This window comes from Pseudophryne corroboree, chromosome 10 (genome assembly GCF_028390025.1).
Source record: "Pseudophryne corroboree isolate aPseCor3 chromosome 10, aPseCor3.hap2, whole genome shotgun sequence".
NCBI lineage: Eukaryota > Metazoa > Chordata > Amphibia > Anura > Myobatrachidae > Pseudophryne > Pseudophryne corroboree.
In genome coordinates, this window is record NC_086453.1 from 199751702 (window position 1) to 199775918 (window position 24217).

Consider the following 24217-nt stretch of genomic DNA (forward strand, 5'->3'; position numbering starts at 1 on the left):
GCAAAAGAGCTTAGCAGCCGCCGCCCACCAGGTGAAGACGCCGGAGCAAGACCCCAGAAGCCCTGGGGAGGTGGCGCCCCCCCAGGTGAAGACGCCGGAAGCCCTGGGAAGGCGGCGGCCATGCAAAAGAGCTTAAAGGCCGCCGCCCCCAGGTGAAGACCCAGTTTAATAAAGGATTTTTAAAAGAATGTGTTGTGTTTTTTTTTTATATTTTCTTTACAGGTGGACTACAGGTGCCAGCGGGCCCTTTATGTCCGGGCATGCTGGCACTTGTGGTTCTCCAAGTGCCAACATGCTGGGGCAGGCTTGCTGGGACCTGTAGGCCTCCTGTAAAGAACAATATTACTATTGAAAGGCTATCAGCCTCCCATCCACCGGGCCACGGATGGGGGGGACAGCCTCGGGCTTCACCCCTGGCCCTTGGGTGGCTGGAGGGGGGGACTCCTTGATTTAAGGGGTCCTCACTCCTCCAGTGTACCCCGGCCAGGGGTGACTAGTTGGGGGGGTAATGGCACGGCCGCAGGGACCAATATAAAAGTGTCCCCCGGCTGTGGCATTATCTCCCTGGCTAGTGGAGCCCGGTGCTGGTTTGGAAAATACGGGGGACCCCTATGTCTTTTGTCCCCCGTATTTTTTAAACCAGGACCGGACGCAGAGCCCGGTGCTGGTTGTCTAAATATGGGGGAACCCTACTCATTTTTTCCTCTGTATTTTAACAACCAGGACTGGCTCAAAGAGCCCGAGGCTGGTTTTACATAGGAGGGGGGACCCCACGCAAATTTTTTTTTTTTAACTTTCAGCTATTTAAATACCAGCCACCCTGTAAAATCGTCCTATATATGACACTCATCCCCTTATTTAAATGAGATAGTCAAAATCTCCCATAGCCAAAATCTCCCATAGCCAAAATCTCTTGCATAGTTAGACAAAATCTCTGGTAAAGTTAGTCAAAATCTCCTACTGCCAGTTCAAGGGAAAAGTTAGTCAAAATCTCTCATAGCCAAAATCTCTCCGTGTGTATGCACCTTAAGTCAGGTTCCATTGCACAACATGGGCGGAGTCAAGTTACGCAGAACCATGATAGGAAAAAAACAACTTTCTCTGACGTCCTAGTGGATGCTGGGAACTCCGTAAGGACCATGGGGAATAGCGGCTCCGCAGGAGACTGGGCACAACTAAAGAAAGCTTTAGGACTACCTGGTGTGCACTGGCTCCTCCCACTATGACCCTCCTCCAGACCTCAGTTAGAATGTTGTGCCCGGCTGAGCTGGATGCACACTAGGGGCTCTCCTGAGCTCCTAGAAAAAGAAAGTTTATTTTAGGTTTTTTATTTTCAGTGAGATCTGCTGGCAACAGACTCACTGCTACGAGGGACTAAGGGGAGAAGAAGCGAACCTACCTGCTTGCAGCTAGCTTGGGCTTCTTAGGCTACTGGACACCATTAGCTCCAGAGGGATCGAACACAGGGCCCGACCTCGATCGTCCGGTCCCGGAGCCGCGCCGCCGTCCCCCTTACAGAGCCAGAAGCAAGAAGATGGTCCTGAAAATCGGCGGCAGAAGACTTCGGTTTTCAACAAGGTAGCGCACAGCACTGCAGCTGTGCGCCATTGCTCCTCATGCACACCTCACACTCTGGTCACTGATGGGTGCAGGGCGCTGGGGGGGGGGGGGGGGCGCCCTGAGCAGCAATATTAACACCTTGGCTGGCAAAATAATCACAATATATAGTCCTAGAGGCTATATATGTGAAAAATACCCCTGCCAGAGATCCATAAAAAAGCGGGAGAAGCCCGCCGAAAAAGGGGCGGGGCTATCTCCCTCAGCACACTGGCGCCATTTTCTCTTCACAGTGCAGCTGGAAGACAGCTCCCCAGGCTCTCCCCTGTAGTTTTCAGGCTCAAAGGGTTAAAAAGAGGGGGGGCACTAAATTTAGGCGCAAATCTGTGTATTATAGCAGCTATAAGGGAAAAATCACTGTGGGTAGTGTGAATCCCTGCATTATATAGCGCTCTGGTGTGTGCTGGCATACTCTCTCTCTGTCTCCCCAAAGGACTTTGTGGGGTCCTGTCCTCAGTCAGAGCATCCCCTGTGTGTGTGCGGTGTGTCGGTACGGCTGTGTCGACATGGTTGATGAGGAGGCTTATGTGGAGGCGGAGCAGATGCCGATATATGTGATGTCGCCCCCTGTGGGGCCGACACCAGAGTGGATGGATAGGTGGAAGGTATTAACCGACAGTGTCAACTCCTTACATAAAAGGCTGGATGACGTAACAGCTGTGGGACAGCCGGCTTCTCAGCCCGCGCCTGCCCAGGCGTCTCAAAGGCCGTCAGGGGCTCAAAAACGCCCGCTACCTCAGATGGCAGACACAGACACAGATGTCGACACGGAGTCTGACTCCATTGTCGACGAGGTTGAGACATATACACAATCCACTAGGAACATCCGTTGCATGATCTCGGCAATAAAAATAAATGTGTTACACATTTCTGACATTAACCCAGGTACCACAAAAAAAAGGGGTTTTATGTTTGGGAAGAAAAAGCAGCCAGTGTTTTGTTCCCCCATCAGATGAGTGAATGAAGTGTGTGAAGAAGCGTGGGTTCCCCCGATAAGAAACTGGTAATTTCTAAAAAGTTACTGATGGCGTACCCTTTCCCGCCAGAGGATAGGTCACGTTGGGAGATATCCCCTAGGGTGGATAAGGCGCTCACACGTTTGTCAAAAAAGGTGGCACTGCCGTCTTAGGATACGGCCACTTTGAAGGAGCCTGCTGATAAAAAGCAGGAGGCTATCCTGAAGTCTGTATATACACACTCGGGTACTATACTGAGACCTGCAATTGCCTCAGCATGGATAGTGCTGCTGCAGCGTGGTCTCTTACCCTGTCAGGACAGGGGTACTATTTTGCTAACCATAGAGCATATTAAAGACGTCGTCTTATATATGAGGGATGCACAGAGGGATATTTGCCGGCTGGCATCCAGAATTAATGCAATGTCCATTCTGCCAGGAGGGTATTAGGTACCCGGCAGTGGACAGGCGATGCTGTCTTTAGAAGGCACATGAAGATTCTGCCTTATAAGGGTGAGGAATTGTTTGGGGATGGTCTCTGGGACCTCGTATCCACAGCAACAGCTGGGAAGAAAAAAAATTTACCTCAAGTTTCCTCACAGCCTAAGAAAGCACCGTATTATAAGGTACAGTCCTTTCGGCTTCAGAAAAGCAAGCGGGTCAAAGGCGCTTCCCTTCTGCACAGAGACAAGGGAAGAGGGAAAAAGCTGCACCAGACAGCCAGTTCCCAGGATCAAAAATCTTCCCCCGCTTCCTCTGAGTCCACCGCATGACGCTAAGGCTCCACAGGTGGAGCCAGGTGCGGTGGGGGCGCGTCTCGGGAACTTCAGCGACCAGTGGGCTTGCTCACAGGTGGATCCCTGGGCTCTCTAAGTAGTATCACAGGGATACAAGCTGGAGTTCGAGGCGACTCCCCCTCGCCGTTACCTCAAATCAGCCTTGCCTGCTGCCCTCGAGGGGTGGTAGTACTGGCGGCAATTCACAAGCTGTACTTCCAGCAGGTGATAATCAAGGTACCCCTCCTTCAACAAGGCCGGGGTTACTATTCCACAATGTTTGTGGTACCGAAACCAGACGGTTCGGTGAGACCCATTCTAAAATTGAAATCCTTGAACACTTATATACGAAGGTTCAAGTTCAAAATGGAATCGCTCAGGGCGGTTATTGCAAGCCTGGACGAAGGGGATTACATGGTATCACTGGACATCAAGGATGCTTACCTGCATGTCCCCATTTACCCTCCTCACCAGGAGTACCTCAAAATTGTGGTACAGGACTGTCATTACCAATTCCAGACGTTGCCGTTGGTCTGTCCCCGGCACCGAGGGTATTTACCAAGGTAATGGCCGAAATGATGATACTCCTTCGAAAAAAGGGAGTTATAATTATCCCGTACTTGGACGATCTCCTTATAAAGGCGAGGTCCAGGGAGCAGTTGTTCGTCGGAGTAGCACTATCTCGGGAAGTGCTACAACAGCACGGCTGGATTCTGAATAGTCCAAAGTCGCAGCTGGTTCCTACGGCGCGTCTACTGTTCCTGAGTATGGTTCTGGACACAGAACAGGAAAAAAGGGTTTCTCCCGGAGGAGAAGGCCATGGAGTTGTCATCTCTAGTCAGAGACCATCTAATACAAATACAGGTGTCGGTGCATCAATGCACGCGAGTCCTGGGAAATATGGTAGCTTCTTACGAAGAAATTCCATTCGGCAGGTTCCATGCAAGGATCTTCCAGTGGGATCTGTTGGACAAGTGGTCCGGGTCGCATCGGCTGATAACTCTGTCTCCAAGAGCCAGGGTGTCGCTGTTGTGGTGGCTGCAGAGTGCTCATCTTCTAGAGGGCCGCAGATTCGGCATACAGGACTGGGTCCTGGTGACCACGGATGCCAGCCTTCGAGGCTGGGGGGCAGTCACACAGGGAAGAAACTTTCAAGGACTATGGTCAAGTCAGGAGACTTCCCTACACAAAAATATTCTGGGACTAAGGGCCATTCACAATGCCCTAAGTCAGGCTAGACCCCTGCTTCAACACCAGCCGGTGCTGATCCAGTCAGACAATATCACGGCGGTCGCCCTTGTAAACCAACAGAAAAAAGACACAATAAAGTGGCCCCTTAGCGCTAGTTGACAATTAACAATTAATACATATGTTTATGCTATACCGTTTCCAAAGGATCAATCAAACGAATAATCAAAGAAATCTGCAAGCAGCTCACTGTAAATAGGGGGACTTCTCTACCCCCTCAGTGCAATATGCTCAAAAAAAAAAAAGGAAAAAACAGACAGCGCTAGCAGATTTCTTTAATAAAAATGTTTTTATTCATTAATTTTATCTAGATTTTTCTTTAGCTAAAATAGCCCTTTTTGCCTACCTATAGATCTGATTCCACATATCACTTATATATATTTTATTTTATTAAAATTCAAGCCAATAACTTGGGCGTGGCCACGGCAGCAGAGGACTAGGCAGCAGGATCGAGGAGCTCCCTGGATAATTAATCCTGCAACAATCCTGGGGCCCCGATCCTGCTCTCCTCTGGACTAATCTCCTGCCCGGCGGTGCTGGGGAGGCGGTGGAGTGTGTGTGCGAGCGCTCCCGGCTCGCGTCGGCGGCCGCCCGGACTCCGGGCCTAGGCCGCAGCTCAGTCCCCGGCCTCGATTTTGAAGCTCCGCCGGGCGCGTGCGCGCGCGCACACGATCGAGCGCCCGAGGCGGACGCGGCGTCCAGCGGCACAGGAAAGGAGCGGCACCCCACTCCTGCACCCTCAGGGCCATATACAGAAGCCATCCTGATACCCTGAAGGCTGGTGCAGAGAGGGAAGGAGGGGGAAATCCTTGTGCTGGGCGGCCATTTTACCTGCAGCTCCCTGAGGCACTGAACACAGCAAGGTGCAGTGTGGGTGAAGACTGCACTGGGCTGAGGGATTGATACTGTCCCAGCTGCCCTGCCTCCTACTGCTTATACTGCTGGAATACCACACACTGGACATATTTATTTATACCATTGGACCCCCCAGGTCCCCCTTCTCCCCTCTCCCTTCATTACAACGTCTGGCTTTCCCAGTGACTGGCGTGCTGCTGTTGCTGCATTTACCTTCCACTGTTATACTTTTGACACTGAATAACGGGACTCTCATTACAGCTGGACCCCCACAAGATGGTGAGGGGCGGCCAGAGCGCGGCCGCGGCTAAACTGGAGAAGTTTGCCCGACAGCCTACATCTCAGTCGACGCAGTCATCTCCTAAGCCTTCCCCCCCTGCCAGAATGGATCCATCGGCTGGGGCCGACTCGGGGGCGAATACGCAGCCGTCTGCACCCTCCATCCAGCAGGTCCTGGAGGCCATAGCGGCCAGCGAGCAACGCCTATCGGACAAGATGGAGAAGGTGCAGTGCGATTTATCACTGCTGCAACAGGACGTCCAGCGAGTACGGGAGAGGGTGGGCGAAACCGAGACAAGGGTCTCCAACCTGGAAGACCTCAGCGGCCCTCTGCAACAATCGGTGTCTGCGGTTACACAGCAGGTCACAACGATACAAGCCAAACTCCTGGACATGGAGGGCAGACTCCGCAGAAACAACGTGAGGTTCGTAGGCCTCCCCGAAAAAGAAGAAGGGGCACACCCCGAGGATTTCCTGGAATCCTGGTTAAAAGAGGCATATGGTGCTGAATCCTTTACATCTCAGTTTGCAGTGGAGCGGGCCCACCGCGTGCCCTTCCGGCCTTTACCACCAGGTGCCCCACCACGAACTTTTATAGCAAAATTCCTGCACTACAAGGACCGGGACTCCGTCCTGCGCCTGGGACGTGTGAAGGGTCCCCTGATACGGAATGGAATCCGGGTGTCGGCATTTCCGGACTTTGCAGCGGACGTCCAAAAAGACAGAGCACAGTTTCTCCCCATAAAGCGGCGCCTTCGTGACCTGAATATATCCTATTCAATGCTGTTTCCCTCCAGGTTGCGAGTGGTGGCGGATGGGGAGACCAAATTCTTCAGCTCGCCCAGGGAAGCGGCTTCCTGGTTGGACAGATATGCTCCGGGGGCACGCCAGCTGGCTCCAGACTGACATCGGGTCGCCTTCCTTTATGGGCCTACAACTCGCAAGTATAAGTCCAGGGAGCTTCCTCTCGTTTAGTGGTTCTGGACTTTGCTGAGAAGTGTTATAAACGTATAACGTATAAGGGTTTAAATATTTTGGGTTGTTTGATCTGTACGCCTGGTACAGTGTTGCCGTAGGCTTTGGGTTCTCCAGGGCTAGAGTTCGGTTAGGGATCTAGGTATGCCACAGTTCGGGGAGGTATACGGGGAGGGGGGATGCCGGGGGGCTGCTGTTGGTCCCCCAGTAGTTTTTCTGTTTTATGTTTTGAATTTAAGAAGCCTACATATTAGCTATTCGGAGGGTGTGGTGGGGTTGCACTGTTTCCAGGGGTTTGGCTTGAGGTCCGGGGCCGGTGGACGGCGCGACTGCGCGAGTAAGGAGCCGGGGGGTTGGGTGGTAGATAGGAGTGTTGCGCCCCAGCTGATGACTTGGCTGACATGCCTCCCTTAAAAATCTTGTCGTGGAATGTCCGGGGCATTAACAACAAAGTAAAGCGATCCTTAGTGTTTAAGATGATCAAGAAATATTGCCCGGATATTATCTGTTTAAGCGAAACCCATTTGGAGGGAAATAGGCTGTTGTCGCTCCGTAGGCCTTGGGTGGGCTGGGCATATCATTCCTCGCACTCCTCCTATTCCCGAGGGGTGTCGGTAATGATTAAGAGGACTGTGCAGTTTGAGATGATTAGGGTAAATACAGATCCACATGGTAGATACGTGTTCATAGAATGTAAATTGTTCTCACGTAATTTTTTCCTGTTGTCTGTGTATGTTCCCCCCCCGTTTTCATATGATGTCCTGCAAAAGGCCGCCTTGTTTGTTGCCTCCTCCCCACACACCCCTGTCATCTGCTTGGGGGACTTCAACGCTGTGTTGGATGCCTCCTTAGACAGATGGAGGGCTCCCCGGGATCAAGGGACGGGGGGTGGTTCAGCCTCATCGGGATCTAAATTCGCAGACTTTCTAGACGGTATGCAATGGGTAGACGTCTGGAGAATTCGGAATCCTAGTCTTAGGCAATACTCCTGTTATTCGGGTACACATGGCTCTTTTTCTAGAATCGACCTGGCCCTGGTCTCGCCTGGGCTTTTGCCTGGCGTGACGGATGTCCGCTACGAGGCACGGGGGGTGTCAGATCACTCGCCCCTGGTGCTCTCAATAGATGGGGAATGTCAGAGGGGACAGTCATATTGGCGGCTACACCCTTCCTGGCTGGCCCAGCTGGGCGAATGCCCGGAGTTGGTGTCCACATGGGAGGGATTTTTTGCAGACAATGTGGGATCGGCCCCGGCCCCGGTTGTCTGGGACGCGTTCAAGGCGTATTTGCGAGGTACAATGATCGGCAAAATTGCAGCCTGCAAGGTGGCTAGAAGGGCGACGGAAAGACAGCTTGAGACTGAGTGTAGAGATCTGGAGATGCGTTACCTGACAGAGGGTACTCCTGAGCTGAGGGCCCGCTGGCTTGCGGCTCAGGAGGCCTGGCTGGCCCACCTTTCAGATATAAACGCACGTTCCCTTTTGTTTAGGGCTACTAACATATATATGCAGGCGGACAGACCAGGTAGCCTGATGGCCCACTTAGTGCACTACGATCGACCTGGGACCACGATAGCGCAAATGCTAGACCCAGGCGGCTCCACGGTAGATGCCACCCCCGACATCGCTCAGATGTTCCTCGAATACTTCAGAGAAGTATACGACAGTAGACTGACATGCTCCACGGAGGAACTTGACCTGTACCTGACAAACATTCCCCTTTCTAAACTCTCCCATGAGGCCAGAGACGCATTAGACGCACCTCTGACCCTGGAAGAGGTGGTGTCGGCGGTGGAGGTGTCTCCTAGAGGTAAATCCCCGGGCAGTGACGGTATTCCCACGGAACTATATAAACAGTACATAGAGTTCTTTGGTCCCCAGCTGCTTGACACGTACGTTAAAATGACTGCCACTAACAGCCTTCCTCCCTCGATGTCCGAGGCGATCCTTATAATGCTTCCAAAGCCTGGAAAGGACCCCAAGTTGTTGGACTCCTACAGGCCAATCTCCCTTATCCCCACTGACGCCAAGATCCTGGCGAAAATTCTTGCGGTCCGACTCAACCTAGTAATTGAATCTATAATTCATCCGGATCAAACCGGCTTCATGCCTGGGAAATCCACATCCATTAACTTGCGCAGGCTATACACCATTTTGCAGGCCCCCCGCGACTTCCCCTCGGACGCGGCTGTAGTCTCATTGGATGCAGCCAAGGCATTCGACAGCGTTGAATGGCCTTACCTGTGGGGAGTCATGAGGAACATGGGCTTCGGCCCAAACTTTATTCAATGGATCAAACTACTATACCAGAATCCACGCGCCAGGGTCTTGGTGAACGGCTACATTTCCTCCTCCTTCCCTTTGACACGGGGCACCAGACAAGGATGCCCCCTCTCTCCTGCCCTGTTTGCCATAGCCATAGAGCCTCTCGCTTGCCTGATCAGATCGCACCCGGACATTGGGGGAATAGGTACCGGCCCCTGTACTGACAAGATAGCCCTTTATGCGGATGACTTGTTGTTATTCCTTCAAGACTACGCAGTAGAGATGCCCACTGTGCTGCGGGTCATCGAGACATTCGGTGGGTATTCGGGTCTCCGCATAAATTGGACTAAATCATTTATTATGCCCATTATAGGCCCCCTCCCTCAGATTCCGAAAATATCCCTGCCACTGTGCTGGACAGTTCAGTTTAAGTACCTCGGAATTCTAATTACAAACGACCCATCAGACTTTGTGCCCTTAAACCTCGACCCCCTAGTACAAACAGTAGTGCGCAAATCTAGAGCCTGGGGTAAGCTACCACTGACAATGACGGGCAGGGTCGGCCTTATTAAAATGGTAGTCCTGCCTAAACTATTGTATGTTCTACTACAGTCCCCTGTGTTCATTTTTCCAGCCTTCTTCAGGAAATTAAATAGCGTCCTGTCCTCCTTTGTATGGGCCAATAAAAGAGCTAGAATTAAATTAACCACCCTCACCAGGCAAAAAGGGGACGGCGGTCTGGCCTTGCCCCACTTCCAACTATATTATTATGCTGCTCAGCTATCACATATCAATATGTGGCTTCGGGAGGGGGGTGGGGCTGGGCTGGGCCGGGCGTTCCTTCAATGCTATTACCCAGACCTTTCCCCGGCACAGGTCCTGGTGGGGGAAAACCCTTCCAGATTTTTACCTCCTATTGTCTTTCAGGCGATGAGAATATGGCTAGCATTGAAGGGCCTACTCGGGTATGAAGGCATGGACCCTGATACTCCCCTATGGCACTCCACAATGCTTAATGAACTGAGGTCCCTAGAGGGCGGGGAGGTATGGGCTCCGTATTCGATAGACTCACTGTCCCAATTATATAGTGACGGTTCATTGAAATCATTTCACCAATTAAAGGAGGAGTTTGGACTCCCGAACTCTTACTTCTACAGATTTTTACAGCTCAGGCACGCCTTGCAGGCGCAATTTGGAGACTCCCCCCCGGCGCTCCTCCCATTTCCCATCAAAACATTTCTACAAACACTGGGTCGAGTCAAGGTAATTTCCTTCACCTACTCATACCTCCTTCAAACAATACATGCAGACCCGCTCTCGAATCTTCGGGCGAACTGGGAGTGTGACTTGGGTCCCATAGACGGGGAAGACTGGGAGGGCGCTCTGGGCAATCCGAGCCAGGTCACCAAATCGCTACGGTTTCAGCAGATACAGCTTTTCATTCTGCATAGATCATACATGACACCGAGCAGGCTGGCCAGATTCAGGTCTGATAATGTTGATGTTTGTCCCAAGTGCGGGGCTGCCGGAGGCACATTCTGGCACCTCATATGGGAATGCCCGTTGCTACAGGTGTTCTGGGCTGGGGTCAGGTCGATTCTGGAACACACGGGAACACAGAGGGGAATGCTGACTCCGAGATTTTGCATTCTGGGGGTGGGTGACTCGGATTCTGGGTCTAGATGGGAAAACATGTATGCCCGCAGCGTATGCGCACTTGCAAAAGTGTGTATCGCGCGGACATGGATGGCCCCCAGCCCTCCCACAATACCTGCTCTTAAAAGTTTGATCAATGATACCCTATTAAAAGAACGATATGTATATATGAAATATAATGCCCCTACCAGATACGAGAAGATTTGGTCTCCTTGGATCACTTCCACATACTCCTCCCTTGCCCTTCAAATGTAACGGGCACTGGCCATTGCTGCAGGGGCGCTGTTTGGGCCCCGGGGCGTTGGGCCGAACCCTTTACCTCTCCTAACGCAGTTGCTTAAATACTTAGCTGTCGCATCACACCATGCACACATCAGCTTGACTAGGCTTGAGTTTGTTTAGAGGGTTAGTTCGGGGGTAGTGGGGTTGTGGGCTATATACGGCTCACTAGACGGGGTAATTACACATAAGGTGGGGGGAGAAAACTTGAAAAATGTTAAGTATGTGAACCATGACTTGGCTACAGACTACAAACAATATGTATACCGCGGGAAGACCGCACGGAAATGGTAATATGGGGAATTTCATTCATGCATGTATAATACCATAAAGATATTATGAATGACTGAATACTGTGATTATACACTATGACCAGTAATGTATTCTGAAATGTCTGTATCTCTAATTTTGTGGCGAATAAAAATTACTCTATTTAAAAAAAATTCAAGCCAATAAAACAATAATACATCAATAATATATATAATATAATACAATAGCTCTGCTCTGTATACTTGATTTTTCAATCCACCACTGAGACAATTGGAAACAAATGCAACAAACTGTTTCCTTCCAATGCTGTATAGGTCTCCAGCCTCTAAGTTGATATTAAATTGCTCATTCAGCTTAGGATGGAAGCTTTTTTTTAGATTGTTGCTATATTAAATAACAGCTGTTACAATTCCTTATTTATTGGTCAGAGTGTATGATTAAGTTCCCAGATCCACACTCTACTGACCACAGCACTTAGAACTTCCAGGTAAATTAGTATATGATTTTGATAGCTGCTCCTTCTTATTTAGAAAGTGTCGCTGATTTTATACACATCAGTAGTGGGTTAGTTGTTCATAAATTGATCTATATGAAAATGAACATGCTTTCCTCAGGGCAATAAAAGTTCATGCAGCTCAGCTGGTATTCAGAACTGATTCAGTATATGGCAGCAGCCAATTAATTGCTTATAGATTGACATGCAAAGATATATGCAATTGCTTTTGCTTATAGCAATGATAAAAGTTCAGCTGATATTTTAAAACATGGCCATGTTATATATTACCACTTTCCTCATGGGTCAATATTCTTTACTCACTCCCGGCTCTGGTGCTCGGATACCTTTTCATGAGCCTTATCCGGAGATCCTTAAGAATTCTTCCCAGCGTGTTGAGGTAGACTCGTGGTATGCTGATCATAGGTGGGTAAAAACAATGAGACTCGTTTCTCCGCCTGTAAACGCTCGGCGGCTTCTTCAGCCCTGCTGTAAACCAGCAGGGCGGCACAAGAAGCAGGATGGAGATGGCAGAAGCCACAAGGATTTTCCGATGGGCGGAAAATCATGTGTTAGCACTGTCAGCAGTGTTCATTCCCGGAGTGGACAACTGGGAAGCAGACTTTCTCAGCAGGCACGACCTCCACCCGGGAGAGAGGGGACTTCATCCAGAAGTCTTCAAAATGATTGTACACCATTGGGAAAGGCCACAGGTGGACATGATGGCGTCCCGCCTCAACAAAAAGCGAAAAAGATATTGCGCCAGGTCAAGGGACCCTCAGGCGATAGCTGTGGACGCTCTGGTAACACCGTGGGTGTACCAGTCGGTGTATGTGTTCCCTCCTCTGCCTCTCATACCCAAGGTACTGAGAATAATAAGAAGGAAAGGAGTAAGAACTATACTCGTGGTTCCGGATTGGCCAAGAAGAGCTTGGTACCCAGAACTTCAAGAAATGATCTGAGGACCCATGGCCTCTGCCGCTCAGACAGGACCTGCTGCAGCAGGGGCCCTGCCTGTTTCAAGACTTACCACGGCTGTGTTTGACGGCATGGCGGTTGAACACCGGATCCTAAAGGAAAAAGGCATTCCGGAGGAAGTCATTCCTACGCTGATTAAGGCTAGGAAAGATGTGATCGCAAAATATTATCACCGCATATAGCGAAAATATGTTGCTTGGTGTGAGGCCAGGAAGGCCCCAACGGAGGAATTTCAACTGGGTCGATTTCTGCACTTCCTACAGTCAGGAGTGACTATGGGCCAAAAAATTGGGTTCCATTAAGGTCCAGATTTCGGCTCTGTACATTTTCTTCCAAAAAGAACTGGCTTCACTGCCTGAAGTTCAGACTTTTGTTAAGGGAGTGCTGCATATTCAGCCCCCGTTTGTGCCTCTAGTGGCACCGTGGGATCTCAACGTGGGGTTGGATTCCTGAAGTCGCATTGGGTTGAGCCACTTACATCCGTAGAGCTAAAATACCTCACGTGGAAAGTGGTCATGCTGTTGGCCTTGGCGACGGCCAGGCGTGTATCAGAATTGGCGGTTTTGTCATGCAAAAGTCATTATCTTATTTTCATATGGATAGGGCGGAATTGAGGACTCGTTCCCAATTCCTTCCTAAGGTGGTATCAGTTTTTCATGTGAACCAACCTATCGTGGTGCCTGCGGCTACGGGGGACTTGGAGGACTCCAAGTTACTGGACGTAGTCAGGGCCCTGAAAATCTATGTTTCCAGGACGGCTGGAGTCAGGAAAACTGACTCGCTATTTATCCTGTATGCACCCAACAAGCTGGGTGCTCCTGCTTCTAAGCAGACTATTGCTCGCTGGATCTGTAGCACGATTCAACTTGCACATTCTACGGCTGGACTGCCGCATCCTAAATCTGTAAAAGCCCATTCCACGAGGAAAGTGGGCTCTTTTTGGGCGGCTGCCCAAGGGGTCTCGGCTTTATAACTTTGCCGAGCTGTTACTTGGTCGGGTTCAAACATCTTTGCAAGAGTCTACAAGTTTGATACCCTGGCTGAGGAGGACCTTGACTTTGCTCATTCGGTGCTGCAGAGTCATCCGCGCTCTCCCGCCCGTTTGGGAGCTTTGGTATAATCCCCATGGTCCTTACGGAGTTCCCAGCATCCACTAGGACGTCAGAGAAAATAAGATTTTACTCACCGGTAAATCTATTTCTCGTAGTCCGTAGTGGATGCTGGGCGCCCATCCCAAGTGCGGATTGTCTGCAATACTTGTATATAGTTATTGCCTAACTAAAGGGTTATTGTTATGAGCCATCTGTTAGTGAGGCTCAGTTATATTTCATACTGTTAACTGGGTATAATATCACGAGTTATACGGTGTGATTGGTGTGGCTGGTATGAGTCTAACCCGGGATTCAAAATCCTTCCTTATTGTGTCAGCTCTTCCGGGCACAGTATCCTAACTGAGGTCTGGAGGAGGGTCATAGTGGGAGGAGCCAGTGCACACCAGGTAGTCCTAAAGCTTTCTTTAGTTGTGCCCAGTCTCCTGCGGAGCCGCTATTCCCCATGGTCCTTACGGAGTTCCCAGCATCCACTACGGACTACGAGAAATAGATTTACCGGTGAGTAAAATCTTATTTTTAGTGTGCCGAGTGTCAATCATCTGGTTTTTTCTTCATTGCTCCTCTTGAGATAATACATACCTTAAAAATAATTGTAGGTCACTAAGCTATACAGTAGTTCATGGGTTCTCAAACTCTGGGGCAAATGTGTTAAGCCTGGAGACAGCATAAGGAAGTGATAAACCAGTCATAAGTACAAGGTGATATACGCACTAGCCAATCTGCTCCTAACTGTTAATTTACATATTGGAGCTGATTGGCTGGTGCATTTATCACCTTGCACTTATCACTGGTTTATCACTTCCTTATGCCTTCTCCAGGTTAATACATCTGCCCCTCTGTCCTCAGGACCCCAAACAGTTCATGTTTTCCAGGTCTCACAGAATTGCAAGTGAAATAATCAGCTCCACCTGCAGATCTTTTAAAATGTGTCAGTGAGTAATGAATACACCTGTGTACCTGCTAGGTGATCTGAAAAACCTGAACTGTGTGGGGTCCTGAGGACCGAGTTTGAGAACTGCTGCAGTAGTGGAAACGCAATCCAAATTCATCCAGTAGTTGTGATGCCGGAACGAACAGACAGACCAGCACAAAAATACAGAATTGTATTTTTTTTCATCTCCAGAGTTCCTTAACAGTCCCTAGAGCAGAGGTTCTCAAACACTGTCCTCAAGGCACCATAACGGTCCAGGTTTTAAGTATATCCATGCTTGATCACAGGTGACTTTATTAGCACATCAGTCAATTTGTTTTAACCATCTGTGCTGAGCCATGGATATACCTAAAACCTGGATCATTGGGTGCCTTGAGGACCACATTTGAGAACCTCTGTCCTAGAAGTATATTTAAAAAAAAAAAATGCTATTTACAGACACAGTCCTTACGGCTGTATTATATGTATAGATATGTTGTAAAATGCAACATATAAATAATTGTATTATGGTTATGTTGATAGTTTCTCTTACGTCCTAGAGGATACTGGGGTTCCATTTAGTACCATGGGGTATAGACGGGACCAGTAGGAGCCATGGGCACTTTAAGAATTTGTTTAGTGTGGGCTGGCTCCTCCCTCTATGCCCCTCCTACCAGACTCAGTTTAGAAAATGTGCCCGCAGGAGCTGGTCACGCTTATGGAAGCTCCTGAAGAGTTTTTTGCATTTATTTTATATGTTTGTTATTTTCAGGCAGGGCTGGTTGGCACCAGCCTGTCTGCTTCGTGGGACTTAGGGGGAGAACGGCCCAACCTCTTGAAGGGTTAATGGTCCCGTTCACCGCTGACAGGACACTGAGCTCCTGAGGGAACTATTTGCAAGCCCCACCACGGCGAGCGTACATTCCCGCAGCACGCCGCCACCCCTAGCAGAGCCAGAAGAAAGAGTTGGGAGTACTAAGCCGGCGTCCTGAGGGTACGGAGACGCACGGCTTCTAACCGGGGCGGAATGCGTTTCCAGACACCGTACACAGCTGCGTCTCAGTACACTGTACTCAGTACCCACACTGGCAAAAACAGCCTTAAAATGTTTTTCTCTCCATTTTAAGCACCAGATTACCTCAGCCAGTATAAAAAAAGCGGGAAAACCGTGCGCCATTGAAGGGGCGGTGCTTCACTATGAGAGGATCCAGCAGCTCACCAGCGCCATTTTCCCTCTGCAGTGGACACAGATGCTGACTGACTGGGACGTGCAGCTCCTCCAGTGTGACTCCAGATTACCTCAGCGGTAGCAGGGGGTCATAGCAGGGGGGGAGCTACTATTAGTGTACTAAGTCCCCTATCAGGGTACTTAGTCTGCGACCCGGCTAAGCTTTGCATCAGCGATAAGGGCGTTATGGGGGCTTGCTCCATATTACTCTGTGTCTCCCTGAAGGGCTCTTTGTGGGTTAATTGTGCTTAACCTCCGGTGTGTGTGTGTGTGTGTGTGTGTGTATGTGTATGTATGTGTGCTGTCAAAATTACATTATGTCAGGTAGAGTGTGTGTCTTGTACAGCGGAATGTTCCTCTTCACCAGGGGGCTCACTACTGGGTACTCAGGGCAGTGCACCTTCCCAAAATAGCGGGGTTGAACCGGAATGGGTTAATTCCATTAAGGGAATGAACTCAAATATTTATACAAAGCAATCCCGCAATGAGGAAGAGACGCAATACTTAAGACAGACTGTGGATGAGTTTATGAATAGAGACTCGGTCCCCAAACCAGCGTCTCAATCCCCTCCCATTTGTCCGCAAAAACGATCTCTGGCCCATATCCTGCAGTCTGACTGACAGGTTAGACATGGAGGAGGGTGAGGTGGATTGGGAGGGGGGGCGGGGGGTACCACTCTGTCACAGGGAATAGAGGCTATCAGAGATGTACTGCAAATTCCTGTTAAGGTGTCAAAGGAGTGTGAGGAATCTTGTTTTAATGTAAAAAAAGAAGTCCTCAGTCACTTTTCCTACATCAAAGGAATTGAATACCCTGTTTGTAGAACCGTGGGTTAATCCTGATAAGATATTTCAAATCCCTAAAAGGTTGCTCTCATCTTTTCCTTTTCCTCTGGAGGATAGGAAAAAATGGGAAAATCCACCGATAGTGGATGCATCAGTCTCTAGGCTGTCACGAAAAATTGTATTGCATGTCCCTAGTGCAGCCTCCCTAAAAGATATGGCTGATCATAAAATTGAGACTACACTCAAATCATTGTACACAGCTGCTGGGGTGGCCCAGAGACCTGCTATTGCATGTGCGTGGATCACAAAAGCCACTGCTAAATGGTCAGGTAACCTAATTGAGGGGTTAGATTCCTTGTCTAGGGGGGATGTTTTACTCCTGCAGCATGTACAGGACTCTGAACTTTATGGTGGAAGCTATAAAGGAGATTGGTTTGCTTAATGCACGCACCACCGCTATGGCTGTGTCAGCACACAGGGACTTGTGGCTACGCCAGTGGACTCCAGGAAAGGCGTGTAAGGCCTACCATTCACAGGAGAGGCCTTGTTTGGAGACAAATTGGACAAATGGATCGCCAAAGCTACTGCGGGTAAGTCTACGTATCTTCCTTCCGCAGCTCCCCCTACCAGGAAAGCTTATTCAGCTTCAAATTTATAGTCCTTTTATGACAACCAAGTTTAAGGGAAAACCTAGAGGTGCTTCTACGGCCTCCAGAGGCGCAAGAGGTAAACCACACAAACCAGCAACTGCCGGTGCTCAGTAACAGAGCTCAGGCTCTGCTTCCTCAAAGCCTTCAGTATGACGGTGGACCGCGAGGCCTGGAGGGACTCTCAGGTAGGAGCCCGACTAAAATTCTTCAGTCAAATCTGGTCAAGTTCGTGCTGGGATCCCTGGGTAATATATCTTATTTCCCAGGGCTACAGACTGGAGTTCCAAGAGCTCCCACCTCACAGATTCTTCAAATCAGGCTTACCAGCTTCACAAGAGGCAAGTATAACTTTGCAGCAAGCCATCCAAAAACTGGTACAGACTCAAGTCATTGTTCCAGATCCACCTCATCTGCACAACAAGGGGTACTATTCCAACTTGTTCGTAGTACCGAAACCGGACGGTTCGGTACGACCAATTCTGAACCTCAAGTTCTTGTACCCGTTCTTAAGAGTGTTCAAGATGGAATCTCTGAGAGGGGTGATCTCAGGTCTGGAGGAAGAGGAATTCCTAGTTTCTCTGGATATCAAGGATGCGTACCTTCACATTCCGATCTGGCCGCATCATCAGGCTTATCTATGGTTTGCACTGCAGGACGGTCACTACCAGTTCCAGGCCCTGCCATTTGGTCTCCCCACTGCACCGAGGGTGTTCACCAAGGTGATGGCAGAGATGTTTATACTCCGCAAGCAGGGAGTGAACGTAATTCCATACCTGAACGACCTTCTGATGAAGGCGCCGTCTAGGGAGAGGTTGCTGGACAGCATTGGCCTCTCAACCAAACTTCTCCAGGATCATGGGTGGATTCTGATCCTTCCGAAATCTCACCTAGAGTCTCCCATTCCTGGGAATGATACTGAACACGGAGTCGCAGAAAGTGTTCCTTCCGTTGGAAAAGGCATTGGTAATCCAGTCGATGGTTCGGGATGTCCTGAAGCCAACCCGGTTATCGGTGCATCTATGCATTTGCCTTCTGGGGAAATTGGTGGCCTCTTACAAGACAATTCAATACGGATGGTTTCAGGCAAGTCCCTTCCAGCTCGATCTGTTGGACAAATGGTCCGGGTCACATCTTCACATGCACCAGAGGATTCGTATGTCGCCAAAAGCCAGGATCTCCCTTCTATGGTGGCTACAGACCTCTCACCTCGTCGAGGGTCGGAGGTTCGGAAATCAGGACTTTATCCTGTTAACCACGAACGCAAGCCTCCGAGGTTGGAGAGCAGTCACCCAGGGGGTGCTGTTTCAAGGAAGATGGTCAAGTCAGGAAGTCATCCTTCCAATCAACATTCATGAACTCGGGGCCATATACAACGCAGGCCCCTGATTCTTCAGAATCAGGCCATTCAAGTCCATTCGTATAATATGACTGCAGTGACGTACATAAACCAACAGGGCGGAATAAAAAGCAGAGCAGCAATGTCAGAGGTGTCCAGAATTCTCCTCTGGGCAGAAAAAAACGCTGTAGCGTCAGCGGTCTTCATTCCGGGAGTAGACAAATGGGAAGCAGACTTCCTTAGCAGACACGACCTGCACCCGGGAGGGGGTAGGGCCTTCACCCGAAAAGTGTTCAGGTGCTTGACACGTTGGTGGGGATATCCACAAATCGACATGATGGCCTCTCATCTCAACAAGAAGCTCAGGCGGTATTGTTCCAGTTCGAGAGACCCACAGGCAGTGGTGGTATACGCTCTGACGACTCCATGGGTCTATCAGATGGTGTACGTGTTTCCTCCACTTCCTCTGATCCCAAGAATTCTCAAAAGAATAAAAAAGAAAAAGGGTAAAGCAATACTCATTGCTCCGGACTGGCCAAGAAGGACCTGGTATGCGGACCTTCTGGAGATACTCCTCGGAGATCCATGGCCTCTACCTCTTCGCGAGGATATTCTGCAACAGGACCCGTTCGTCTATCAGAACTTACCACGGCTACGTTTGATGGCATGGAAGTTGAACGGCTGATTCTAGCCAAAAGAGGGATCGCTACTAAGGTTATCCTGTCTATGATCCAAGCCAGGAAGGGGGTAACGTCTAAACATTACCACCATATTTGGAAGAAATACGTCTCTTGGTGTGAGAGCAGAACTTATTCTGTGGTGGAATTTCACCTGGACGTTTCTTGCTTTTTCTGTAGGCAGGTGTGGATGTGGGCGTACGTCTGGGCTCCATAAAATTTTGGATTTCGGCCTTCTCCATTTTCTTTCAAAAACTCTCCCTGAGGTCCAGACGTTTTTGAAAGGTGTTCTGCGCATCCAGCCTCCCTTTGTGCCTCCCACGGCACCTTGGGATCTCCATTTGGTGCTGCAGTTCCTCCAATCGGACTGATTTGAACCATTACAGGAGGTGGACGTAAAATATCTTACGTGAAAGGCCACCACACTGTTGGCCTTGGCTTCAGCAAGACGTGTCGCAGCTGGGGGCTTTGTCTCACAAGAGCACCTATTTAATTTTCTATGAAGACAGAGCTGAACTCAGAACTCGTCAGCAATTTCTTCCGAAAGTGGTGTCTGCATTTCACATTAACCAACCTATTGTGGTTCCGGTTATCACCAACACTTCCACTACTTCAAAGTATTTGGATGTTGTGAGGACTCGCTGTACATCCTATATGATCCCAATAAAATTGTGTGTCCTGCTTCAAAGCAGACAATTGCACGCTGTATCAGGCTCACTATCCAGCATGCTTATTCCACGGCAGGCTTGCCGGTTCCAAAATCTGTACAGGCCCACTCTACTAGGTCGATGGGTTCTTCCTGGGTGGTTGCCCGGTGTGTCTCGGCTTTACAGCTTTGCCAAGCAGCTGCTTGGTCAGGTTCGAACACGTTTGCCAAGTTCTACAAGTTTAATACTTTGGCCTCTGAGGACCTTCAGTTTCGTCAGTCAGTTCTGCAGGAACCTCCGCACTCTCCCACCCGGTTTGGGAGCTTTGGTACATCCCCATGGACGTAAGAGAAAATAGGATTTTAATTACCTACCGGTAAATCCTTTTCTCGTAGTCCGTAGAGGATACTAGGCGCCCACCCGGTGCTTCGTTCTTCCTGCACTGTTAGTTGGTTAAGTATTGTTGGTTCAGCTGTTGCTGTTCCTGTTTAAAGTTGGGTTAGCATAGCTTTCCTCTGTTTTGTGTGTGCTGGTTCGGAATCTCACCACTATCTTTATCTATCCTTCTCTCAAAGTATATCCGTCTCCTCAGGCACAGTTTCCTAGACTGAGTCTGGTAGGAGGGGCATAGAGGGAGGAGCCTGCCCACACTATCAAATTCTTAAAGTGCACATGGCTCCTAGTGGACCCATCTATACCCCATGGTACTAAATGTAACCCCAGTATCCTCTACGGACTACGAGAAAAGGGTTTACCGGTAGGTAATTAAAATCCTATTTTTTCTGTTGTCTTATTCTATTAATTGACTTGAATATTGTGTTCTATGGCACATAGCATAGTTGTATCATTTCTCCATTTATATGCACAAATACAGGGGTGATACAGTAGTCTCTCTCTTGCTCTACCCAATTGCTGGTTTAGCAGATTTTTAAGTTGGGTGCCCTCCTGTTTTGGGTTTTCATTTTATTATGGTTGGTACTCACTTCACTAAATGCTTAATAACAAGTAATGCACTTGAAAATATTTGTCTGCCATATTTTGTACTATAAGGAGTATATTTACTAAAGTGCAAATTTTTGGAAGTAGACATGATGTTACCCATGGCAGCCAATCAGATTCTAGTTATCTTCTCGAACAGGCATTCCCAACCGCGGTCCTCAAGGCATACCAACAGTGCAAGTTTTAGTGATATCCAGGCTGCAGCACAGATGGTTAAATCAAAGTAACTGAGGTACTAATTAAGTCACCTGTGTTCAAGCCTGGATATCACTAAAACCAGAACTGTTAGTGTGCCTTGAGGACCGCGGTTGGGAAACACTGTTCTAGAAGGTGCTAGATAAATAAGTAGAATCTTATTGGTTGCTATGGGCAACATCTCTACTTCTAATAACCCACACCATAGTAAATAGACCCCTGAGAGTGCATCTTTCTTGTGCATGTATACAGATCTAGGCCATTACAAACCCGCTGAGAATTTTCGTGACCTGTATAAAGTGACCCCTTTTTTATATTAGTGGACATATAGCCTAGAAAATAACGTGCATTACCCTGCATATATTGTGAGTGCACATGTATATAGATGATCTGTACATTTTGTCCAAAAAATAGTAATTCTCGTATTTTGATGAAAGAGGTAATTTTTTTTTTTTCTTAAAACCTGGGGAACCAGCATTATCAAATGACCACTATCAAGCAAAACACATTGTACGTTTAGTTCATAACGTGATGTTATTACACAGGGCAATGACTCATAAAGAAACCAGTCACTTAAGGAGGGTACTGACGGGAGAGATGTGTGCTGAGCGATCTTAACACAGACCGCTCAGCAGACATCTCTCTCCCCGCTCAGCACAGCGCAATGTGCTGAGCGAGGTGGGGCGACGACAGGGGGGCGCTCACTTCACACAATGGTGAAGTGAGCGATCCGCTAGATTGAGCCTCAATCTAGCACTGGCGATAGCACGCATCGCTATCGCTGGGGGTATACACACAGCAGATCCGTGCTCAAAATCTAAGCAATCTAGTCAGATTGTTTAGATTTTAAACACAGATCTCTCCGTGTGTACACCCCTTAAGCTTAGGGTTATATCTTACTATGCCCTTATCTCAATGGAAAACAATAATGAATGGTTTTCTGTCCTATTGGTTCGTCAGCTGACAATGTAATTTACACCATGATAATACAAAAACTCATTACTTTTTTAATGTTTGTTCTTTTTCAACAGAAGGAATTTGAAAGAGATTTAAAACGTATCTGGAGGGGGTCTGGCCTGAAAAAAGCGCCTGATGGTTGGATAATGCCTAAAATATATGTGAAGCATTGATGTAAATGATAATATGCTGCCCATATTTTAGAGTTTAATGTATTATAATAAATAATAAATTTAAACAAGTTAAAGTGTATGGTGTTCTTAATGTCTGGATGTGTAATCCATTTGCCAGTCCGTGTATACTGTAGGTGCTTCCTCACAGTGCAGCACTCCGAATTCCCCATGCCGTTGTGTCTGGCCTCAGTAATTGCAGTTAGAACCCCTCACCAAATTCACTCCTTTCTCTAACGTCCTAGAGGATGCTGGGGACTCCGTAAGGACCATGGGGAATAGACGGGCTCCGCAGGAGATAGTTCACTTCAAGAAAGCTTTGGATTCTGGGTGTGCACTGGCTCCTCCCTCTATGTCCCTCCTCCAGACCCCAGTTTACACTGTGCCCAGAGCGAGATGGGTGCACTGCAGGGAGCTCCCCGGAGTTCTCTGCCTAGGAAGCATTTTTGTTTGGATTTTTTCTACATTTTTACAGGGAGCACTGCTGGCAACAGGCTCCCTGCATCGAGGGACTGAGGAGAGAGGGGCAGACCTTCTTAATTGATAGGCTCTGCTTCCTCGGCTACTGGACACCATTAGCTCCAGAGGGGGTGAATGCAGGTTCTTACTGGGCGTCCACCCCCAGAGCCGCGCCGCCGTTCTCCTCACAGAGCCAGAAGAAACGAAGTCAGAAGACGTCTCAGGCGGCAGAAGCCTTCAGAGCTTCACTGAGGTAACGCACAGCACTGCAGCTGTGCGTCATTGCTCCCATACACCTCACATACTCCGGTCACTGTAAGGGTGCAGGGCGCAGGGGGGGCGCCCTGGGCAGCAATATAACACCTCTCTTATGGCAAAAGACAATATACATGTACAGGTGGGCACTGTACATGTGTATATAAAAGAGCCCCCGCCATTTTTTAATAACTTTGAGCGGGACTGAAGCCCGCCACCGAGGGGGCGGGGCTTCTCCCTCAGAACTCACCAGCGCCATGTTCTCTCCACAGCACCGCTGAGAGGAAGCTCCCCGGACTCTCCCCTGCTTACACACGGTGAAGGGGTGTTTAAAAGAGAAGGGGGGGGCACATAATTGGCGGATAACATATTATACAGTGCGGCGGGAGAAAAACATTTTGTGTTGGTCTCCAGGGTCATTGCGCTGGGGTGTGTGCTGGCATACTCTCTCTCTGTCTCTCCAAAGGTCCTTAAAGGGGATACTGTCTTCAGAAAAGAGTTTCCCTGTGTGTGTGTGTGAAGTGTGTCGGTACACGTGTGTCGACATGTTTGACGAGGAAGGCTCGCTTAATGTGGAGGGGGAGTGCTTGAATGTCATATCGCCGTCGGCAGCGCCGACACAGGAGTGGATGGATATGCTGAATGTCTTAAATGCAAATGTCAATCTATTGCATAAAAGGTTAGACAAGGTTGAAGCTAGGGATCAGTCAGGTAGCCAGACCATGCCTGTCCCTGTGGCGCCAGGACCTTCGGGGCCTCAGAAGCGCACCATATCCCAGATCGATGACAAAGATACCGACACGGATACTGACTCTAGTGTCGACTATGAAGATGCAAAATTACAGCCGAAGGTGGCAAAAGGTATTCAGTACATGATTATTGCCATTAAAGAGGTTTTGCATATTACTGAGGAACCCCCTGTCCCTGACACGAGGGTACATGTGTATAAAGGGAAAAAGCCTGAGGTCACCTTTCCGTCCTCATTTGAGCTGAGCGAATTGTGCGAAAAGGCTTGGGAATCTCCAGATAGGAGACCACAAGTTCCCAAAAGGATTCTTATGGCGTATCCTTTTCCACAAACGGATAGGATACGATGGGATTCTTCGCCTAAAGTAGACAAGGCGCTGACACGCTTATCCAAAAAGGTGGCACTGACTTCGCAGGATACGGCTTCCCTCAGGGATCCTGCTG

The 24217-nt window shown here is 49.0% G+C and overlaps 1 protein-coding gene across 3 annotated transcripts in view; it reads left to right on the forward strand.

Annotated features, from left to right (window-relative positions):
- The window catches only part of AURKAIP1 (aurora kinase A interacting protein 1), a 75555-nt gene extending 53172 nt beyond the window's left edge, over positions 1–22383 (forward strand). For all 3 annotated transcript variants that reach the window (XM_063943023.1, XM_063943021.1, XM_063943022.1), the window contains exon 4: positions 22217–22383. In XM_063943023.1, coding sequence (XP_063799093.1) covers positions 22217–22315 — 99 coding nt within the window. In that variant the 3' untranslated portion in view covers positions 22316–22383. The remainder of the gene's footprint in view (positions 1–22216) is intronic.
- Positions 22384–24217: the final 1834 nt, after the last annotated feature.